Below are 22,519 nucleotides of genomic sequence, written 5' to 3' on the forward strand. Positions count from 1 at the left end.
TGCTTATCACCGAATGGGAATTTCAAAAGACACAGTGGAAGGTGCAGGAAGTAGAGAGTGGGGTGGGATTATGTCTGGTCAGGCTGTGTCCAGGAATGGTTTGGGGCTGAATGCCCTGCTGTTAACAGGTGCCTGGAGAAGTTTGCACTTTTGCTGGGGACTGGGATCAGTTGGATGTCAGGAATGGTGGAACATGTTTTCATTAAATCTTAGAGGAAAGAGAGCATTTGTTTTTGGTGCAACAGTCTGAGGTGAAAGCTCTTTGAGATTACAGTTCCTTTAAGGTGCATTTCTTGGAAATATTATATTACCAAGAATGGACTCTTCATCTCACGAACTCCTCTGATTTCAAATGCACATTTGTGTAGCTGAAATGACCGTGACAGTAAGTGTAAAGAAGTTTGCTTTTGCTTAAATTTAGTAACTTCTTGCCCCTGTCCTACCCCAGTACTATATCAACAACAAATCTGAACAGCAAACACTATCAGCAAGTATGTCATACTCAGCTGCCTTTGCCTTTAACCTGTCCAGTCTGGAAGGAAAGACGGGCGTCTCCGTACTAGTGTTGTGTGCAGTGCTAAGTTCTGGATGCCTGCGGAGAGAGCTTCTGCAGTGAGTAATTGCCCCGACCTCGGAAGCCCTCTTCCATAAGTGAGTGAGTGTGGCATTGGTGAGGCGCAGATCACGGTGTGCCAGGTTAGGATGATTGAGTAAATGTGCCAGTCCTTGTGCTTACTATTCTCACTCACCTCACCAGAACCCTCCATGCCAGATCAGTGCCAAAAATCAGGATGCCCTAGCTATTTGGCTCAGCAGATGGAGCATTGGCTTGTAGACTGAAGAGTCCCAGGTTTGAGTCTGGTCAGGGGCACATGCCCTGGTTGCAGGCTCGATCCCCAGTAAGGGGGCGTGCAGGAGGCAGCCAATCAATGATTTTCATCATTGATGTTTCTATCTCTCTCTCCCTCTCTCTTCCTTTCTGAAATAAATAAAAATATATATTTTTAAAAAATCAGGAAAGGGTTTGGTAAAAACCCAAAGATTTGTTTTGGCAAGTGAGTTTAAAACCTTTTTGAACAGATAACCTCAGGGACTTCAAATCTATGTTTTTTCAGCTAGCCGCACTTAAGCAGATCTTATTTCAGAAACAGCTGCTTCTGTTTTGAAATTAATGTATTTCAGATCGATGCTGAGGATGTCATTTACTATTAAAGTGTGGCTTGAGTCAGCAGAACACTGTAGAGATGGCTTTGCAGGGTCCTAGCTCTGTTTTCTTTCCATAATTTTCATAGCTAATATGCTTGTTTTTGTCAGATTTTAAAAATATATTACCACTGTGGACAAGACGTCCAGCTGTGCTCTTGTGTTGGCGCTGTAGAAACAACGCTGCAGTCTAAATATAGCTGCCAGAGTAGATGATCCAGATGATCCAGGAAGCAGCCTAGAAGCCAGCCAGGTTCTCAAAGCCAGTCAACACCACAATTTGCAGGGGGGGTGGCGGGGGGCAAAAAAATGATTTTGGCATAGTCATAAATTGGGAGCCAGGGCAGGTCAAGGGACAGTTGGCCCTCAGCAGGTTAAGCAGCTGTAGCACAAGCTAACATTTAGATTTTGAAGTATTTCAGTCTGCAACAAAAGCCTGGGTCATACTCCTCAAGCAGCTCCGCATATGTCTGATCCTGGATCATAGAGCCAGGGAAGTCCCTATTGTATCTGTTGCCATCTTGAGGAAACACTTTGCTTGACGCTCCAGACATTCACAGTAACATCTTGCTTTTTTTCTTGGTTTTGAAGCACACATTCTGCAATAAGTTGTCTGTATCTGCAGTTTCCCTTTCCTCACAACTTACCTCACTCTGGAAACACCTGCTGTCTAGATACATCCCCACCACTGTGCTGTATATGACACCATTGACAGAAAGAGCAAACACATTGCCTCTTCTCTGTCATTATTCTCTTCTTCCTTGTAATGTTACTCACCCTATCCATCACCTCTCTGCTGGAAACTCAGCCATCTATTAGCTGCTTTTACTTTCTCCTTTTGGCTTCTGAAATACTATATTACCTTTGTTATTCTCATACTTTTCTCATTGCTACTTCTCTATCTCCTTTGAGGTATATTCTTTTGCCTCAACCCCCTAAATTTAGATGTTCAAGATTATCTTTGATTCTGCTATCTTTGTCTATATTATTTTTAGGAGATCATAAACTGGCAATAGATTGCAAACGCCATATGGCCTAGGTCCATTTCTGTCCTATTCATTATTATGTCCCCAGCACTTAGTAACGTGTGTGTGTGTGTGTGTCTGTGTGTTCGTACCTGTGTGTTTTCAATGGCCTTTTCTGCTTGAGTTGATGTACCTGAGATTGAGAATAGGACTCTTGAAGATGAAGTAGCGTGCGTGTCCTGAGCTTCCTGTCAGGCACTACTATGTAGAATAGCAAAGAGGCATCAAGAAGCCCAGCAGATGATGGCTTGGCTTAGGAGCTTACCAGCCAGGCAGGAGGACGGAGACATGGGCCTAAAAGGAGGAGTCATGTGATGGGTCCATCGGCAGCATAGCTGGGCAGCTCTTGAGCTGAATCTGGTCCTCAGACTTGTTTTGTTTATACTACCCAGTATTTTTAAAGAAACTGCATTAGTTGCCAAAATTGATAACTCAAGAGCTTTTACATAAAAATTTCACTTATCAGCTTCCCAGATTTGGCAACATGGGGGGACAGTGAGCTGGCTTTGCAGAGCAGCCATCCCTGTGCAGGCCCCATGCTCCCTGGTTCTCCGTGGTCCCCACTCCCCACTGTGTTGTGCTCGGCCCACACCCCTTGTTTATGCTACTTGCTGGTGTTTGTGATCTTTACAGTGCAGTCAGGGTGCCACATAATTAGTACAGGACAGGAAATATTGCAGGATTTCAGAAGGAACAGAGGTCACTTTGGAGAGCACAGAATAGTGGAAAGTATAGAGGCTTTAGAGCTAGGCAAATATAAGCTCGAGTTCTAGCCCTGCCCACTTCCTGCCTTAGAAACATACTTTCCCTCCAGCTCCCTTGGCTTAAGAAAAATGGATAATATAACCTCCCTTAGAGGATTGTAGTGAGGATTAGAAATAATGTATTTATAGTATGTTAGCATGCTTGGCACCTGAGCAGCACACACCATGGTTAATCCTGTCCAAAAAGTCCAGCAGGACCCTTGGTTTAAATACCTAGAAATAGTTATAAAAAGAAGACTACGAGAAAAAAACTCAACTCCAAGTGGATTAGAGTTAAATCTAAAAGATATAAACTCCCTCTTTTTTTTTAAACTAAAAGGAAATGCAGTTGTATATTTAATTTTCCTCATGATAGGAAAAGACTTTCTAAGCACAAAAACTGTGGAGGAGAGCCAAAGAAAGGTCATTAGAGTTGTCTCTAAAAGTTTTGGGGCTACTCTGTGTTAAATATGATAAAACAGAAGGCAAGTAGCAAATGAGTATGACAGACAAAGTCAAAATATCTTACTATCTGCGCTTAAAGATCAATAAGAAAAATGTTGACATCTTGTGGAACAATGCACAAAAACATGAGCAGAGAGTTCACAGCAGAGGTGCAAACAGCAAATAGGCATGTGAGAAATTGTTGATCTGGGTTATTAATTAAAGGGCTCTGAGAATAAGTTGCCATTTATCCCTACGTTTTTTCATCGTAGACAGTTGATAATGTTCAGTATTAGTGATATGGCCAGAAGACAGACACTATCATACTTTCTTGATGGAATCATTCGTTACCACAACCTTCTTAAGAAGGCAGCCTGGTGGTATAACTCAAATTGCTTCAAGTTCATGCCCTTGGATCCAGCAATTCCATTTTAAGAATATATTCTAGAAATAGACTCAGAAATGTTTTGCAGTAGTTTTTTCTTTCTCTTTCTTTTTAGCAGTACTTGTAAATGAAAATCTCAATCTCCAAACATGTGTACCTCACTGCTATATCCTTACCATAAGCACAGTGCCTAACATAAACAGGTGATAAAATACATTTGTGAGATTAAAGAAGGAAGGATATGTTCAGACAAAGGAATATCATATGGCCATATTTTTGAAATACGTATATTTAAGACATAGGAAGATGCTCACAATATAGTGTTAAAATGTAGAGTACACAGTTGTGGAATAATGTGGAATAATCTGTAGACTATTCCTGTACATGTGTTGTATGAATTCTGGATGGTAGGATTAAAGGTGATTTTTATATTTCTTGGTGATTTTCCTCAGTCATTCAGCACTTATTTGCTGATGTAGGTGATGATTGGCACTGAGCATATTTTGAAAGGCAAGACAACACTGACCTCTCCTCATGGAGTTTATCAGAGTAGGAAGGCAGACATTGAACAGGCAAATTACAAGTGCATCATTTACTTTGGTAAGCGTATGTTAATTTTATAGCAAAAAGAAAATTGATGCCAACGGTGATTTTTCAGGCATTGATGGTTGTTTGTAATCTCTAAGACACTTTTTTAGGACAAGGAAGGAATAATTATGTGAAAAAATCAACACAGAGCTCATACAGTGTGAAGTTACCTTTCCAATGAAGAGAATTCCTGTCTGTTGGGTGGTTAGTAATGACATAATAAATACATCCAGACATTTTTTCCTAAATAGCATTTTTCTAAAGCAGCGGTTCTCAACCTGTGGATCGCGACCCCTTTCACAGGGGTCACCTAAGACCATCCTGCATATCAGATATTTATATTACGATTCATAACAGTAGCAACATTACAGTTATGAAGTAGCAATGAAAATAATTTTATGGTTGGGTCACAACATGAGGAACTGTATTTAAAGGGCCAGAAGGTTGAGAACCACTGTTCTAAAGGAAACTGAAAAGGCTCATATCTTGGTGAGGTGGACATGAGAGTTGTGGAATTTTGGGAAGCCCTACTTCCCTTGGAAATTATGGTTCAGCATTCAAATGAACTGACTGTCATTGGGAAGGAGGGAGAATGTTGATCTCCACTAATATAAAATATATATTTTTCCTTTTCCCATCTACTTGTGAGGTTTCACACACATGGAAAACCGAGACCAGGACCAATAAAACTTACCCCTGTAGACTGATTGTGGCCCTAAAAGCTTCTTTTAACTGGGATCGGGGATGGAAAATTTTATCCTAAGCCATGGTTTTGGGGGGCTGTGTTTTGTTTTGTTTTGTTTTGAAGAAAGACCTGATTAAATTGAAAGGGTTACAGAGATGTGTTTTGGTAAAGTAACCATGCTTAATGCCTGTGAATGTGCTCCTCTCAACAGTCTGGCTTGTGCTTCCACTACTGCTCTTATCCATTTATCAGCTCAGCCTTCAGCACAGCCACATGGGCTCCTCTGGCCTGTTATCTGCTTCCTAAGTGGAAAGTCTCTGTGCATCTTGGTTAAGTTCAGCGGTGGCACGGCTGTTGCCTCTGACTGTAGGAGAAGGAAGCATTTGTGAGCTCCATGTTGTCCTGGTAGAATTCTTTGCCCCCTTTTCTATCTCTTGCAAACCAGGAACACATTTCCTTTCTATTGAAAGGAACAAATAACAAACCCTGAGGTATTGGTGTCACCTTTCATGGTGGGTGCACGGTGTGTTGCTGTTTCCTTTGGGGACTGATTAGAGTAGCTCCCTCCCAAGTGCAGGCTCACCCCTGTCCACTTTTAGGCCCAACTAATGGTTACACTGGATGAAATTTATTCATACCAACCTGCGGCCTTCTCTCATTTGAAAAGTTCAGCTCTTAGGAGCATTAAGGGAAATGAAGATCAGTTGAGCATCACTTTCCATTAGTGCTGGTATTTCCCTCTTGCAGTTGGAATTCTCTTTCACTTGCTAGGCTTATTCCTGCTTCATGTTTCCAGGTAGAATTACAGTGCTCACCTCTTCTCTTCCACTGGCCTGGCACCCCATCTCCCTATATTGTTTTAAATGTTCTACGAGATCTTCATCTCAGGATTTGTCTTCATGTTGTGGTTGAGCGTCTTTCCTCTCTGCTTCATTTCCCTTTCCTGTCCTCGTGTTTGTGCTTGGTAGATTAAGACCCATTGCGCTCCCAGATTATGAAGAGGGCAGCAGGTCTTCCTCTCGCTGTGCGAACCTTGGTCTGGTAACTGACTCTCCAGCCTAAGTCACAGGGCCTGGGGCCTTCTAATCTCGTGGACAGCGCACTCCCTCCTGATATCTTCTCTCTAGTTACTAGAGTCTAGTAGGACGTCATGTCCTCCACCTGGAACACCTATTTCAGAGAGACTTTTTGCTCTTCTGAGATGGAGCCTTTCTGAGAAGGACAAGGTCACCTTCCCACTGCTCTCTGGTTGGCTGAGGGGGTCAGAGGTAAATGCTTTGGTGCATACATAGTACTGGAAGAAAAGAGGTGGCAGACACCATTAAAATCAGTCACTGAAAGTTACTTCAAACATTGTTTCTTAAATTCTGCCTGTAAAAATTATGAGTTTGCTTGCACAGTCTCCGCCAACAGTTGGGGCCTGGAACTTAGACTGTTTATTCTAGTTCATTATTGTTTTGATTTTGATTTTCCTGGGGGAAGTCATTGTAAACTGTTATGTTCTCAGAAGCACCCCTGCAATAATGAGCATAAACACGCTATTGCAGCGAAATCAATCCTGCACTAACCTAGAGGTAGTCCCATGCACCAGTGAAGCAGAGGAATGGGAGGATCAGCTCAGAAAAGAGATGAAGAAATCAGGAAGTGCGGGTCAGCCCCAGTCTCAACTCTGCGAGCAGGGAAGTTGTGCAATGCACCCCATCAGCTGTGCGGGAGGAGCAACACCACCTGTCGGCTGCTTTGCAGGCTGTGCCGTGGAGCTTCATTGCGATACCGGCCATGCCTGCGCTTTCTGGAAGACAGGGCGATGTAAAATGCCAGGCGTCTGTGTCCCGAGTGTTCAGGAATTGTGGCCCACTTTCCAAGGCTTAAACAGCAAGTCTCAGTTTGCTATGCTTTCTGGTCGAGCCAGAGCTCACTTCTCTGAGAAAATGTCACTGTTGACTGTTCTGGGAAGAAACAGGAATATGTCGCCAGAACACCGAAGGACTAGTTTTAACATAGGTACTGATTAATAAATTGTGGACGATGATCAGAACTCATCATACCATGTCTTGTTTAGAAACCCATCCTCCCATGCTACGTTAAACACAGCGCACAGCATAAAGCAGACGTAAAGAGTTCTTGGATAGATGAATTGTAACTCCTTCATGGGCCAGAATGGGCTCTTCTGTGTTTGGGATGCTGATAATAATAACAATGGCTAGCACTTACGATGACTCACTTGGTGCTGGTCTCCAGGTGATTGCCACACACTGCATCACTGGAGGCTCCCGACGGCCCTGTGACTAATGTGGCAGGTGCTGTCGTCATCCCCACAGTACAGAGAGGGGAAATGCCTGGCCTAAGGCCAGGCTGCTGCCAAGTGACAGCCATTCACTGACCCCTGCAGTCTGGCTGGGGAGGCGCCCGTTTCTTTGACCAGAGTTGTGTTCTGTCACATCTTGATCACACAAGCACAAACTTCAGTGCAGTGAATGCTGTTTTCTAGGAAGAGAATGGAGACTACACATATGTGGAAAGAGTGAAGATACCCTTGGATCACGGGACCTTGCTAATCATGGAAGGAGCTACACAAGCTGACTGGCAGGTGAGAACGCGCAAGTAATGTGGATTCGCTCATGTGGAGGCAGCGTCTGCCTGGCTTACAATAATCCATTTCTGTAAACATGGTGCAGAACAAGTTGCTTTTATACTTGCCCAGGAGTTTTGATGCTACTGATAGTGGAACTGGACCTCTATAGCGACGGCGTCCATAGAAACTTCCACAGTGAGGGGAATGTCCTATATCTGTGCAGCCCAATGTTCTGGCCACTGGACACATGTGACTGTGGGTCTCCTGAAGTATGGCTAGTATGCAGAAGAACTGAGCTTTAATTTAAATAAATGAAGTAGCTTCAGATATCTAGTGACCAGCATATTGAGCTGTGTAGGTCCACAGCTTAGGCCAGGCCATCTTAAGGGGAGGTCATTTTTTAAAAAATGTCTGTCTTGATTTCAAGGAAAGTAAGGGAGAGGGAAGGAGAGAGAGAAACATTGATGAGAGATAAACATCTATCTGCTGCCTCCTGCACACCCCTTACTGGGGGTTGAGCTTGCAACTCTGGCATGTGCCCTGACCCGGAATTGAACTGGAGACCTGGTGCATAGACAATGCTCAACCACTAAGCACACCAGCAGGGCAGGTCATTTTTATGTTGTGCAAATTAATGTGAGAACACTTAGCATAAGAGCAGAATCCCACATCTTTCTTTGGTTTCAACCATTTATTTGTTTTCTTATGAGATTCAGAAACATGGCAGGAGGCTGAGAGGAAGAGCAAGTATTAGAAAAGACAAAACCGTTGCACTGTGAGGGTGCTGGCATCTTGTAGGGGGGGAGCGTGTTTCAGAGAAGGAGACCATTCTGCACAAGACTCTAAACATCTAATGCTGCCTACTTAAGGGCGCATAAAATCGAAATGTGTATATATACTCATAAATAAGTTTCAAATGGCTTTGAAATAAAAATGTGTGTGTGTTTATGTCAAAGTTATTTCTATTTCCATTTAGCATCGGGTGCCCAAAGAGTACCACTCTAGAGCACAGAGAATAAACCTGACCTTTCGGACAGTCTATCCAGACACGAGAGGGGCGCACCAGTAATGTGAAATCTTTGAGAGAGAAGCCGTGCTGAAACTGAGCAACCCTTCCACCATGAAGAAACTTCTAGAGGCTGGTCCAGCTGATCTCCCCGGATGGCTGTTTGGAAGACAAGGGGTGGACTGACTTCCCAGCTCAGAGCCCTGTTAACTACCAGCCAGCAGTTCACATCCATAAAATGTTTACTATGGGAACAGTAATCCCTAATCACATCTTGAAAGCACATATTTTGTTTAGGCAAATTAAAAACCCCTACGGCTGTGCTCACGGATGATTCTGTCTATAAACAGTTTTTCTGCTGCCCTCCCTTGCTCCATTTGAAAAAAATGTGAATGGCCTTTGCGCTGGTGTAAATGCACACGTGTCTGTTCCTCGTGACTAAATTTAGTGGAGATATAAATGTGCGTCAGGGACTCTGGAGCCGTCCGTAGGCAGACAGCTGCAGAAACCCAAACAGACGTGGCTCACAGAGCCTAGCTGAAGTCGGCCTTGACTCCTTAGCGCTGTGGCTCGTGTGCTATTATAATGGAAAGCCGCGTGTTCTGGGGGCACAGTATTTAACTGCCAGTCCTCCCGGGACACCCCAGACAGGTTACGGCTGGGAATAAAGGTGAAGGCAGTGTTCACTAGGCCGCCATCTTCAAGCCGCCACCCAGACTGCTTAATACAAGAGAAAACTGTCCCCTCAGAGGGAGGAATACTTGCCTGATGTCATGAGAAATTTGGGCTCAAGAGCAGCAAATGCTCTGCTAGTGGCAGCTGTTCCACATAAATTAGTTTCCCCTGGAGAATGACTTGAGTCATTTAAACCCAAACCAGACAGAAGCTGGAGCAGCCCCGAAGAGAGCAGACTCGGTTACCTAATGGTTCTCTCCATTGAGATTCCAGTGGCCCTGTGACTAAGGCTGTCTTCTGACTCAGTGTTCCCTTAAGACCCAAGTTCCCGGGACTCAGGGCCTAGTCCATGATGTCACCGAGGTTCCCAAAACACAACAACGTAGCGGCCCCTATTGCACCATAAAACCATGTGTTCTTGACCTCTTGAGTTAGGCAGTGTGCCAGATTAATTCCAAACCAAGATAAGAAAAGGCAGAGAGAAAGAAAATGGATGAAAATAGGCCAGGAGCGTTAGAGTTTCCCTAGCTGCCTGTGGGGAGAATTTACAGAGCCTCCTTGCTTTTGATCTTGTTTCCATCCAGTGCTGTAAGGCTGATGGTCCCACGATCAGGGCAAAGTGCTGGAGGCTGGGCGGGGTCTGCCCCGAGCTCCGTGGGCAAACCACGGCCCGAGGGCCGGATCCAGCCCGTTTAAAATGAATAAAACTAAAAAAAAAAAAAAAAAAAAGACCGTACCCTTTTATGTAATGATGTTTACTTTGAATTTATATTAGTTCACACAAACACTCCATCCATGCTTTTGTTCCGGCCCTCCGGTCCAGTTTAAGAACCCATTGTGGCCCTCCAGTCAAAAAGTTTGCCCACCCCTGTCCTAGCCCCCGTGTAGCGCCACGCCTAGCCAGGCTCTGCTCTGACGGGCTCTCCCGCAAGCTCTCGGCTTCTTGCATTGGAATCCCTCCACCTTTTCTGTTAATGCTGTTACCTGAGTACAGCTGCTTTCTCTGAGAAATTCTAAATGCTTCATAAAACCTGACCATCATACTAAGCCTTCCTGCGAGGGAGGTACAAATCACCATAAAAACAAAGCCTCTTTTTAATCCCCAGCTTTTCTCCTATTAAAACAAACAAACAAAAACCTGGCCAGGGTGGTAGAGTCTGCTTCAGTTATGAGTTTGACACCTGACACGGGGAAATTCCTCTTCCATTCCCAGACATGAAAGGACTGGCAGATGGCCCCAGGTCTTACAGCATCCCTCCTAATGTAGGGCCTGACCTCCCCTGCGTCAGCTGCAGATCTGACATCTTCACTCATCGCAGCCCCGTCTGCCAGGGAGGCAAGTGCTGGCTTTCTTCAGCTGAGCGCCGCCAGAGGTTATGTTTCCTGCTGCCCAGTGCCAGAACTGCCATTTCTCCACCATGAAAATAGTGTCCCTCCTGAACCGTGCAGGAGGGACTTGCCATAGAGTCATAGGACAGCGTTTAGGACGAGACAGGAATTCAGACCCTGGCGGGGGCAGCCCTGCTCAGTGACTGCATCGCCTGCTGCTGGGCTTTGCTGGTGGTAGATCTTCCCTGGGATTAGGAATGAAGCTGTTCTACTAACATTCCTGGTAAAGCAGAGGAAGCAAATATGTGGCTGTAGCATGATGGAAAATACAGGTTTCGTTTTTAGCTGCCCTTTATTTGAGCTTTAATATCCTGCCACACACTGTCCTAGGAGCATTTTATACAGAGTCCCTAGTCTTAGCCCTGCGAGAAAGATGCTGTTTCCATGACAGAGACCAAGCAAGCAGCTGAGTCTCCAAGAGCTTAAGAAATTTAACAGGACTTATAAATGGCAGAACCAGAATTCAAAGCACAAGCCAGTCCCTAAACTGTGCTTTTGCCTCTGCCTTACTGAATGTAGGCAGAGTGGTCTGCTCAGCATCCCTGGGCCCTGAGCTGGTAACCCAGCCTCCCCATACCTGCTGGCAAGGCTGGTGGCCCAGCAGCCCCGTAGCTGCTGGTAGAGCTGACGACCAGGCCACCTTGTTTTTCCCCTGGCTTTCCTGTGCATTAGGGCAGCATCTGTAACTCCTCCCATTCAACCTGGCATCTCCTCGTCAGAGACCATGTGCCAAATGGACTAGTCATTGGCCATTTTACTGGGGAAGCTCATTTGTGGGGAAAGAATCCAGTTTCTGGCAAGTTAGACAAGTTCTCATCCAGCCTTCCTGGTAGTGTTTCCTGACCGTGTCTAAGAAACTTTCAGAGGTAGATGAGTGGTCCTTCCTCCCTTTATTCTTACCTGGGAGTACATTTGGAGACTGTGAACGATGCCCAAACTCAGCATCAGGCTTCTTCACAACACTTCACAGTGCCAGCCAGCAGACAGCCCAGAGAAATGCTTGCCTCGAAGCTCGGGTCGGAACGTGTGCCTGGCATCAGAGTATATCCGCAGTGTGGAAATAGGGCCCACTGGCTCGGGCGGCCTCTGAGATTCCTAATAAGTGTGGGACACAGCTTGTAAGCCTGCCCTGTCCTCGTGGCACTCCCTCCTGCTGCCTCCGTGGCTGATGTGACCCTGCCAGCAACTGGCACCTTCTCTCGTGTCACGGCAACCCCAGAAGAGTTGAGTGGGCGCTGTGATGAGCGCAATGCCCCAGTTGGAGGGCTTAATTAAGAGAAAGCCTGAGATGATGGGTCCCTGCCCTGTGGGGAATGTCTCCTTGAGTTCTGGCGACTTCTGTTTGGCTGCAAAATATCTGAGACTCACTTTGCTCTTTTCTGGAAGTAAACACTTGTAATGTTGAATCTGAATTATTATTATTCTTTTTTTTAATCCTTCCCTGAGGATATTTTTCCATTGATTTTTAGAGAGAGTGGAAGAGAGAGGGGAAGACAGAAATATCTATGTAAGAGACACACATTGATAGGTTGTCTCTTGCACGTGCCTTGACCAGGGCCCAGGCTGGGGAGGAGCCTGCAACCTCAGTATGTGCCCTTGACCGCAATTGAACCTGGGACCCTTTGGTCTGCAGGCCGATGCTCTATCCATGGAGCCACACCGGTTAAAGCTGAATCTGAATTCTTGATTATTGTTCCTAACAATGCCTTCAAAAAAGCCAAATGTTTTCATGGCGATGCATTGTTTGTTTAAATCTTTACTTATACATGGTTCCATCCACACGCCCCCTCGCAGGGACCCAGTCTACAGCTGTCCCCTTCTCCCTCCTGGTTTCTCTGGAAGGAACCGCCACAGGAGGCCCCTGTCAGTTTTTCGCTGTGGAACCCATTCTTGGATATGATTTCTGTGCCTGGGGTCAGCGATTGGGGTGACGGTGGGGGGGGGGGGCAGGGAGGGGCAGGGAGGCTTTGATGTTTGCGTATTAGAGTGGCACCCTGACTCACGGTGCCTTTCCAGCTGGGCCTTTTACTGCTGCGCCTGCCAAGTGCTGAGTTATGGAAGCTTCCCCAGCCGCACACAGAGCCCCGGCTGGGCTGGGCTGGGCTGGGCTGGGCTGGGCACGGGGGCCAAGAGCAGGAAAATTAGGTAGTAGCTTTGTAGCCAGCATGACCTAAAAGATTATTTTCTCAAATGAGCGAACTTGGAGCTGGCCGAGGTCTATGTGATGTGCTGTCACTACTATTATTTCTGTGCTCTCACTCTCCTCAGTGCAATGGTGATGTCACACTCCCTGGGTTCTGGGGAAAGTCCCTCTCCTGTGGCCTCCAACCCCAGCTATTAACTCTGGGCACAGATTCTGCGTTTCTGAAAGGAAAAGAAAGGAAAGCCAGGAGGGAGCGCTAGTGAATTCTTGGGCCACCTTGCCCTTTGTCTCCTCAAAGTCCTGTCAGGGTGTAGGTTAGGGGCCACCTTCCCCATTGGACAGATGAGAAAACTGAGGCCCGGAGCATTTACATCTATTGGGCTGGTTACATCTATTGTCTGATTTATTCCTAAGAGCAACCTAGGAGGTGGCTGGGGTTTGTTTGTTTATAATGGATGATGATACTGAGGTTCCTAGAGGACTGGTCAGATCCTGGGATCCTGGCTGGGCCGGGAGAGCCCTGTGTGGTTACTTGTCAGCAGGCATTCTGTGCTCCCTGGGCCTCCTCCAGCCCCAGCCTCAGGCTGTGAGGCAACAGCAGCCGGAGTCGCCTGGGGCTGGAGGGAGTGTTTCCTTGGCTCCTTCAGGGAAGCAAAAGTAGAGACAGGTCCTTATCTGGGAGCTCCTCCCCATGGGGAGGAGTCTGGAGGAAGGGCCCTGTGATTATGGAGGGTGTCCAGAGGGGTTGGTGACAGTCAACTGCCATGCAGAGGCTGTGAGGACCCAGATGCTTCACCACCGGATCCGACCAAAACCTTTCCTGCTGCAGTTAGTGGTGGAGACGGAGGGCTGCCTGGTCCTTCCAAGAGGCTGCCCGGGAAGGTGCTCCCCAGGCCTCTCCTCCCTGCCCTCCTTATGGTCCTGGAGAAGGGACAAGGCCTGGAGGAGGGGCAGGGCCTGGAGGAGGGGCAGGGCCTGGAGGAGGGGCAGGGCCTGGAGAAGGGGCAGGGCTTGGAGGAGGGCCAGGGCCTGGAGAAGGGGCAGGGCCTGGGGAATGGGCAGGTCCTGGAGAAGGGGCAGGTCCTGGAGGAGGGGCAGGTCCTGGAGGAGGGGCAGGTCCTGGAGGAGGGGCAGGTCCTGGAGGAGGGCCAGGGCCTGGAGAAGGGGCAGGGCCTGGGGAATGGGCAGGGCTTGGAGAAGGGACAGGGCCTGGGGAATGGGCAGGTCCTGGAGAAGGGGCAGGTCCTGGAGGAGGGGCAGGTCCTGGAGGAGGGGCAGGTCCTGGAGGAGGGGCAGGTCCTGGAGGAGGAGCAGGGCCTGGAGAAGGGGCAGGGCCTGGGGGAGGGGCGTGGCCTGGAGGAGGAGCAGGGCCTGGGGAATGGGCAGGGCCTGGAGGAGGGGCAGGTCCTGGAGGAGGGGCAGGGCTTGGGGAAGGGGCAGGGCTTGGAGAAGGGACAGGGCCTGGGGAATGGGCAGGGCCTGGAGAAGGGGCAGGTCCTGGAGGAGGGGCAGGTCCTGGGGAAGGGGCAGGGCCTGGAGGAGGAGCAGGGCCTGGGGGAGGGGCGTGGCCTGGAGGAGGAGCAGGGCCTGGGGAATGGGCAGGTCCTGGGGAAGGAGCAGGGCCTGGAGAAGGGACAGGGCCTGGGGAAGGGGCAGGTCCTGGGGAAGGGGCAGGGCCTGGAGAAGGGACAGGGCCTGGGGAAGGGGCAGGTCCTGGAGGAGGGGCAGGTCCTGGGGAAGGGGCAGGGCCTGGAGGAGGAGCAGGGCCTGGGGGAGGGGCGTGGCCTGGAGGAGGAGCAGGGCCTGGGGAATGGGCAGGTCCTGGGGAAGGAGCAGGGCCTGGAGAAGGGACAGGGCCTGGGGAAGGGGCAGGTCCTGGAGGAGGGGCAGGTCCTGGGGAAGGGGCAGGGCCTGGAGGAGGAGCAGGGCCTGGGGGAGGGGCGTGGCCTGGAGGAGGAGCAGGGCCTGGGGAATGGGCAGGTCCTGGGGAAGGAGCAGGGCCTGGAGAAGGGACAGGGCCTGGGGAAGGGGCAGGTCCTGGGGAAGGGGCAGGGCCTGGAGGAGGGGCAGGGCTTGGGGAAGGGGCAGGTCCTGGGGAAGGGGCAGGTCCTGGGGAAGGGGCAGGGCCTGGAGGAGGGGCAGGGCTTGGGGAAGGGGCAGGGCCTGGGGAAGGGGCAGGTCCTGGGGAAGGGGCAGGGCCTGGAGGAGGGGCAGGGCTTGGGGAAGGGGCAGGTCCTGGGGAAGGGGCAGGGCCTGGAGGAGGGGCAGGGCCTGGGGAAGGGGCAGGGCCTGGGGAAGGGGCAGGTCCTGGGGAAGGGGCAGGGCCTGGAGGAGGGGCAGGGCCTGGGGAAGGGGCAGGGCCTGGGGAAGGGTCATGGGTGAGACCCACCAGGAAGGGAATCCACACCCTCCAGCAGCGACTCTGGTTGAGGGCAAATCCTTGTACCTAAAGAATCTTGGTGGGATGGGTGGATGAAGGGCTTGGCTTCCCAACCTCTGGCCCAGGGGTACTCAGGCTGCAGGGACCACTCAGGCAGGAGAGTTCAAGAGGAGGGAGGCCCCATGGATTAGAGAAAACTTTTCTGCAATGTTTCCTCTGAAAAGTAATTAGCCACCCAATTCTTCCCTTCATCCTCCTCCCCACCCGACATTACCTTTGGCCTCTTCACCCAGAGTGAAGGGAAGGAAGGCTGCTGGCCTGAGGTGAAAGTCCAGGGGGAAGTCTGAAAGTGTGTCTTCCTTCCCAGGGCCCTCAGCTCCCCAGTCTTCCCTGTGTTGGGAGGGGTGGGCAGAGAGGAGAGCTAGTGAATTCTTGGGCACACCTTGCCCTTTGTCTCCCCAAAGTCCTGTCAGGTTGTAGGTTAGGGGCTACCTTCCCCATTGGACAGATGAGAAAACTGAGGCCCGGAGCAGTTAAGGGCTCCTCTGAGGGCCACCCAGGGCATGAGGCAGAACCACCATGAAGACCATCCTCGGGTGCCTAGGCCAGTGTTCTTGCCCCTCTGAGGTTCTGTGGCCTCTGAGACCCCCAGCTAAAGTAGAACCCGGTGACAAGAGGGAACACGGGCACAGACAGCCCTCCAGGGAGCGGCATTGACGGTCTTCCTGCCGCACCAGTGGGCAGCTCGATATATGGCAAAGGTCCCTGCTGCAGCTGGAGGCAGCATCCTCCTGCCGAAAATAGAGTTCTGTGCCAACTTTAGGCAAGCCCGGCCCAGGGCCGGGGAGGGGCCTCTTACAGTCACAGTGGTGCCTGCAGGGGTGAAATTAGGGAGCAGCTACGAAACCCCCACCCCTGCCCCAGCCTCCATGTCTATCAGAATTACTACTGGGGTCCTGGGGGAGCAGCCTCACCTGGAGTCAGGCAGACCTGGCTTAGTCCCACTCTGCCCTTCCTCACTGAGCCACCGGGGACCAGTCAGGCAGCCCCCAAGCCTCAGTTTCCTCAGCTGTGAAATGGACACAGAAGCAGCCACCTCTCCGGGGTCTTGTGAGGGTCGAGAGCATGAATGTAACGTGCCTGATGGTAATGTGTTTAGTCATGTAATTGTTGTGAGTAGAACATTGCACGTGCCCTGCCACCCCCAGCCCTAATGTCATGCTGGGTGGGTGATCCCTCTGTGGCTGACCGATGGCCCTGTGACCTTGCCCTTCCCCTTGGTAGGCTCCCCTGGTGCCATACCTCGATTGCATTTAGCAGGGGTACCCCCGGAGGCTTTGGGCAAAATGAAAATGGTTCACCAGTGAGGCTGATCATGTTAAGATTCAGCTGCACTTAAGCGTCTCCTGGGAAGCCTTTAAAACCAGCCGAAGAGAGCGCCCAGGTGCCAAAGTGGCCTCGAGTCCAGGCTCAGCGCGCTCTTGGCAGCCCCACCACATGCTCCCCAGATAACTGGTCTCCTAATGCACCCGCCCTGGCCCGATGCCATCCCCTCCCCCTCAGGTCAGTTCTTGACGTCTCCCAGCAGTGGGTCACCGACCAGGCTGAGACGCATCCCGCCAGTCATTGTTTTCTTGTCCTTGCAGGCCATTTCTAAGTTCTGTACAGAACGCCTTGGCCTGGAAGATTAAGCAAGATTCTGTCCGAGCCCAGGGCTTTTGTGTCCAGCGATGGCATGCTAGATGTAGTGGAGATACTTGAAAGGAAGACATGACCCCTGCTTTCACAGACAGAAGAGAACCAGCGTGGCTTCTATTTTCTTTTTCAAAATTAGTTTTTGTTCCTAGCTACAAAAGGAGTTATGTGTCCTACGCAAGAAGTCAGGAAGATAGAAAGGAAACGGAAAGTCATCTGTAACTTACAGCCCTCGGATGATGAGTTTTTACCTTTTGCAGTGTCTTTTTTTCTAAACGTTTGTTTAACTGGGAGGAAAGTAACTTCATACTGCACTCACCTCTTGTAGCCTTTCTCCGCTTCCTTTGTACATGGGTGCGTGGCATCGATTATTGCGCCATAACAGGTTTTTGAGAGGCTGCATAGCATTGTCTGCGCTTATGTAACCCGCCCCCTTGTGTTGGATCTCTGGCCCAGTGTTGATGTTGGTGGTGTTTTGTTATCAGTAACTAACTGTTCTGTTGATTTCGGAAGTCATGGGAGTGGATGTGGGAGGCAGGGCGGTGTTATAGCTCTGAGTCCAGGATTTGGCCTCATTCCGATCTCAATTTAAATAGTAAAAAGAAGAGGTAACATTTTTATAGAGTCTGAATACAGTGCCAGGCAGTGTTAAATGCCTTATATATATTAATTCACGGGTTATTAATCCTCACAACGGCCATGGACTGGGTTCTACTTTTATCCCATTTTACAACTGAGGGAGAGGGAGCACAGCCCTCCACTCCTGCAGCTGCGGCACCGGGGCCTTCGTGTACTCTACGGCTGTGTCTTCAAGCACATTTCTAAAAGGGGGGTGCTGGCCCAGACCCCAAAGGCTGTGTATGTTATTTAAGGCCTTGAATACGTAATGTAAATGGCTTTCCAGAAAGTTTGTATCAACTGACTCTTCTACCCAAAGTGTTCGAGCATATCTGCAAAGCTCATGCTGTGGCGGGAGCACCAATAGTGGGCCAGGCTCTGTACTGTGATCGTATGCCGCTTTTCCCCTTGAAGGAGAAGCCGTCCAGTGCCCTGCATAGAGCAAGCACATCTTAGCCAGCAGCTGCATTGTTGTTATATTTTGTGTCATTTGTTGAGAAAACAAGACACACATTTGATGTACCTCAATAAAGGGGATGTAAAATGAGGGGTCCCGACAATGAATGCTACCGGAGTTGGAGGAACAGGAGATGTAACTTAGGGTGGTGGTCAGGGAAGGCTGCATGGTGGAGGAGGCACTTGGGGACTGAGGAGGAGACCTTGCAAAGTGACATCTGAAGACTCCTGAGCATTGAGGGCCATGGGTGTCTTGTTTCCAGGGCTTGTGTAGGGGGTGCTGAGCTGGGGGAAAGATAGTGAAAGAGGAAGTCAGGCGCCAATCAGGCCTGGGAGGCATCTCACCCAGAGGGCTCTGGTGGTGGGAAGCCACTGAGAGCTGAGAGGGCGACTTTTAGGAAAATGTATTAGGTGGGAGTGGGGGGATGGAGTGGAAGTGAGAAAACCTGTAGGAGACCATGATAGGAGCCCAAGCAGAGATACCTGAGGCCTGGGAGTGGTGAAGAGAAAAGATGTTGGGTTTCCTGGTGCTAGTAACACCCCTCCTTCCCACAAGTGCTGAAGCAAAAGAAAAACAAGTGCAGGACTTAGCTATGAGGTCAAAAATATCAGTGTTATTACTGACAAAGCTGGACGGGAGACCTTGGCTCACATCCATGACCACAGTCAGACTTCCTGACATTCCTGCACCTCGTTGAGGCTGTGGGGCATCCTTCAAGGAAGCAGCACAGCAGGCCCCACCCTGCCAGCAGCCAGGAGGTCCCTGCCACCCCCCTCCCCAAGCCTGTGTGCAAGTGGGGAGCGGAGGAGGCGGGCCTCCAGGGCTGCTTCCAGGAGTGGACACTGGCCCTTCCCAGGTGGGGGACTCAGGAGCCGAGCTGCATGCACACTCTCTGCGGGGAGGCAGGACTGACAGTGGGCAGGAGAGGGATCCCCTGTCCCGCAACCCAGTTCCTTCTCCCAAGCTCCCTTATCGGAGAAGTCAGCCCTCCTCTCCTGGGTGAGAGAGTAGGGAGGGTTGGGAGAAGGGTAGATGTTGTTTTTCCTATATTTGTCCCTCCTGGGGTTGGAGCGGTCTCTTCCTAACTGCAACTTAGAGTAGGGGATGCTTGTCCCCTCCCCACATGGCGTCCACCCCTAGACCACACTGCTTTGGAGCAGAGGCTGCCAGGAATGGCAGGCAGGTGTCAATTGCCGAGGTGTCAATCGCCCAGCTGTCAATTTTGGTGCCATATAGACCTGGTTCTAGATCCGGCTCCTCCACTTACCACTGTGTGACCTTGGGCCAATTTCTTAGCCTGAGTTTCTCTTTAAAACAGAGTTTAAGAATTGAGTGTGACTGGGCCTATCTTCTTAGTATTGGTAGCTGTTCTTATCCAATAGTGTGTAGATGTGAAGGAAAGTCCCCGACCTGGGGGCAGGGCAGGGCTCACAGGGGCTTTGGCCAAATCTCGCAATGGAGATGGAATGACTTGTGCGTGGACGGGTCTAGGACAGGCCTTGGGGGAGAGAGGGCCCAGTATGGCCAAGAGAGAGGGGGAGGCGGCTGCACAGTGGCCACTGTGGAGGCAGGTGGGAGGGATGTGGAGGGGCCTGATGATGGACTGTTCCCACAGAGGGGGTGGGAGGGGGAAAGGCAGAGGAGGGACAGCTGAGGAAGGAGGCCTGGGTCTGTTCTGTCGCGGCACCCCCATCACCCCGCCCCATGAAGCACTGGGTCCTTCCCACTCTGGCCTGGGAACAGCAGACACGATGCAAGGCTGATGGCCGCTAAGGTTAGAAGACGGTGAGACGTGGGGCCCCTGGAAGGCAGCCTGGGGCGAGGCGCACGCAGTGTCCCAGCATCGGGACTGCCTGGTCCGCATCCACTGCCTGTGGCCCCTGAGCAAAGCTTTTCCTGACCTTGGCCCCAGTTTTTCCATCTGCAAAATACAGCGTTGAGCCAATTTAATGGTTTTTGTAGCTTTATTGACCACAGCCCAAGATTTAAAAAGAATTTTTACAGACACACATTGAACTAAAACTAAAGCTTTGTGAAACAATATTTACTCTGATATTTTCTGTCTTATTGCACATCATTTTAAAATGCCAGTCATGGCCTCGTAACCCAGCGATCCTTAACTTTTTTCATTTCATGGCACACATAGACTAATTACCTATATTCTGCGGCACACCAAGAAATAACATATTTTGCCATTCTGACCAAAAAGGGGTATAATTTTGATTCATTCACACCGGACAGCTACTGTGTTGGCTGTTGTCATTTTTTTATTTGACAATCTAAGGGAAAAGAGGTCAGTGCCCTGGGCTAAGTAGTCAGGTGTTACATGTTTTAAAAATTCTTGGGGCACATGGGTTGAACATCTCTGTCCTAACCGACTGAGTCCCACTTCTTGGTGTGAAAACACTGGCCCAGCTCGCCTGAGCGTTCCTTCCTGCTCCGACAGCCGGCGGTCCTCCGGACCCCATCGGCCAGCAGAGCCTTTGTGCGTTAGTTCTTTGTATCTGCAGACAGTGGTTTCCAATCTCAGATGCTGAGACTTGACTGGAGGCGTGGTCCCGAGGCCTGTGGCTGAGTTGCTGGCGTTTGTGCTCTGATGCCCCCCAGCCCCAGTTCAGTTCAAGGTGTGAGGCCCTGGCGCTGCCCCTGTCTGGGTCTCAAGTGCTAGGGCCTGGGAGTGGGGAGCAGCCCCCACACCTCCTCCTGCCACCACCCTGGGAAAAGGAGTGGGTTTGGACGTCATCCACGCTCCCCTCCCCTCCCCGCCACACGCTGACTACTGCATGGGCCGGAGGACAGCAGTCTTCTCCCTGCAAAAGTTGTTGGGAAGTGGGACCTGGCTCCCAGTTCGAATTCCATTCTTCGCCGTGTCCATCCTCCCCCTGAACCTGCCTGGGCAGCTCCAGGATCACCATTGTGGGAGCAGCTGATGGGTGAGAAGAGCTTTGGCAACTAGTGGGCTCGGGATCAACTCCCAGCTGCATCTCTGCCTGGCTGGGTGGCCCTGGGAAAGTTCCCTGACATCTCTGAGCCTATTCCTCAGCTAAAGCTTGAGGAAAATAATCAGAGGATAAACTTACGGATGCGAAGATAGGTTCACAGTGCTGTGTGCTGGTGACTGGTGTGACATCAATGCTCAGGATAAACTCATTCTCCTCGAGTCCCATCCTGTTGTCCCTGTGAGGAGACGGCTGGAGAAATGGCAGCTGTTGCTGCCTTGAGAAAGATGGAGGAGATGCCTCCCTGGCCAGTGACAGGCACAGCAACATGAGAGAGAGGCTGCCTGAGGTTGGGGGCCTGAGAGTAACCCCCCACCCCAACATGTCCCAAACGGGCAGAGACTGGGGCACAGCAGGCACCGCCTGTCTGCTGGGCAGCCCGAGACAGTGTCCAAGAAGGAAGACAGGCAGGTCTTGGGGAGAGCAGACTCTCTGGACCCCCAGAATGAACCAGTAGCTATTTACAAGGCTAACAGTGTGTCCTGTCTTGAGGCAGGGCTCAGAGAATGGCATCTTTTAACCCTGATTCCTTGGAATCCATTTAAAATTCACCCTCCTACAGGGCTTTACCTCACAGTGTTCTTATAAATCATCTGGTTTGAGCCTTATAACCACCACCCTGGGAGGAGGATGGGGCAGGCACAAGGCTTCCACAGTCGCAGCTGGTGAGAACTGTCACTGGAACCAGGGGTCTCAAGCAGGCAGTCTTGGGGCGCTGCTTGCTCATGCTCATGCTGTTACTCATTACCAAGACTGCAGGGAAGTCATCTTTGCGGCTGTCTTCAGAGCCCACAGCACTTTCTTTGTGGTTCTCCCTCCCCCACCCCCCATGATGGTAAATAATTGAAAGGTAGATCTGAGCAGAGCGGGAGACAGGCTGAGGGCCCCTCTCTCACCAGGGGCTGCTGCTCCTGGCAGCCGCTTCCCGGCACTTGGAAAGCAGTTTCCCCGAGGGCTCCTATGCACAGCTCTCAGCAGCTCAGGAAACTGGGCTCCGACAGCCAGTGTGACTGGCCCAGGGCCTCACAGCTCCAGGAGTGCAGGCGGAGAGGCCGCTGGCAGGCCGCCTTCTGCAGCTGGAACTCGGCGAGCCTCTGGCCTGGCCTCTGTGTTCCTGGCCAGCCCCGCTGCCCTCTGCTCTGTTTTGCCAATAACCAGAAGATTCTCCTTCTGAGGCAGAGGCGGACACTGTACACTGGGGCATGAACAAGATATTTCCTGGGCTTGTTTATGGAACGCATGGGGCTGTGGTTCAGTAGAGGCAGTGAAACGTCTTAGGACCCGAGGCTGCGAGTTTGGGCTTTCTGTGTACAAGCTGGGGCATGTCTCTGGGCCTCAGTTTCCCTGTCCATGTGAGGGGGTAGTGCCAGATGGGCCATTCCACAGAACCTGTCCTCCCCGAGGGCTGTGAGGCTGGGGGAGAGTCCAGGACTGGGTTTCATCTTGACTCTCCCCTGCCTTGCTGTGTGACCTTGATCTAGTTCCCTCCCCTCTCCGGGCCTTTCTGTC

At 50.5% G+C, this 22,519-nt stretch overlaps 1 protein-coding gene across 1 annotated transcript in view; it reads left to right on the forward strand.

Moving 5' to 3' along the window:
- Nucleotides 1–10,058, forward strand: part of ALKBH3 (alkB homolog 3, alpha-ketoglutarate dependent dioxygenase) — a 32,158-nt gene extending 22,100 nt beyond the window's left edge. Inside the window, exons 9-10 of the mRNA XM_070427833.1 lie at nucleotides 7,565–7,663; nucleotides 8,625–10,058. Coding sequence (XP_070283934.1) covers nucleotides 7,565–7,663; nucleotides 8,625–8,717 — 192 coding nt within the window. The 3' untranslated portion in view covers nucleotides 8,718–10,058. The remainder of the gene's footprint in view (nucleotides 1–7,564; nucleotides 7,664–8,624) is intronic.
- The last annotated feature ends 12,461 nt before the right edge of the window (nucleotides 10,059–22,519 follow it).

Source organism: Myotis yumanensis, unplaced genomic scaffold, assembly GCF_028538775.1.
Source record: "Myotis yumanensis isolate MYYU_CA2020_CCGP unplaced genomic scaffold, mMyoYum1.0.hap1 SCAF_10, whole genome shotgun sequence".
Taxonomy (NCBI): Eukaryota; Metazoa; Chordata; class Mammalia; order Chiroptera; family Vespertilionidae; genus Myotis; species Myotis yumanensis.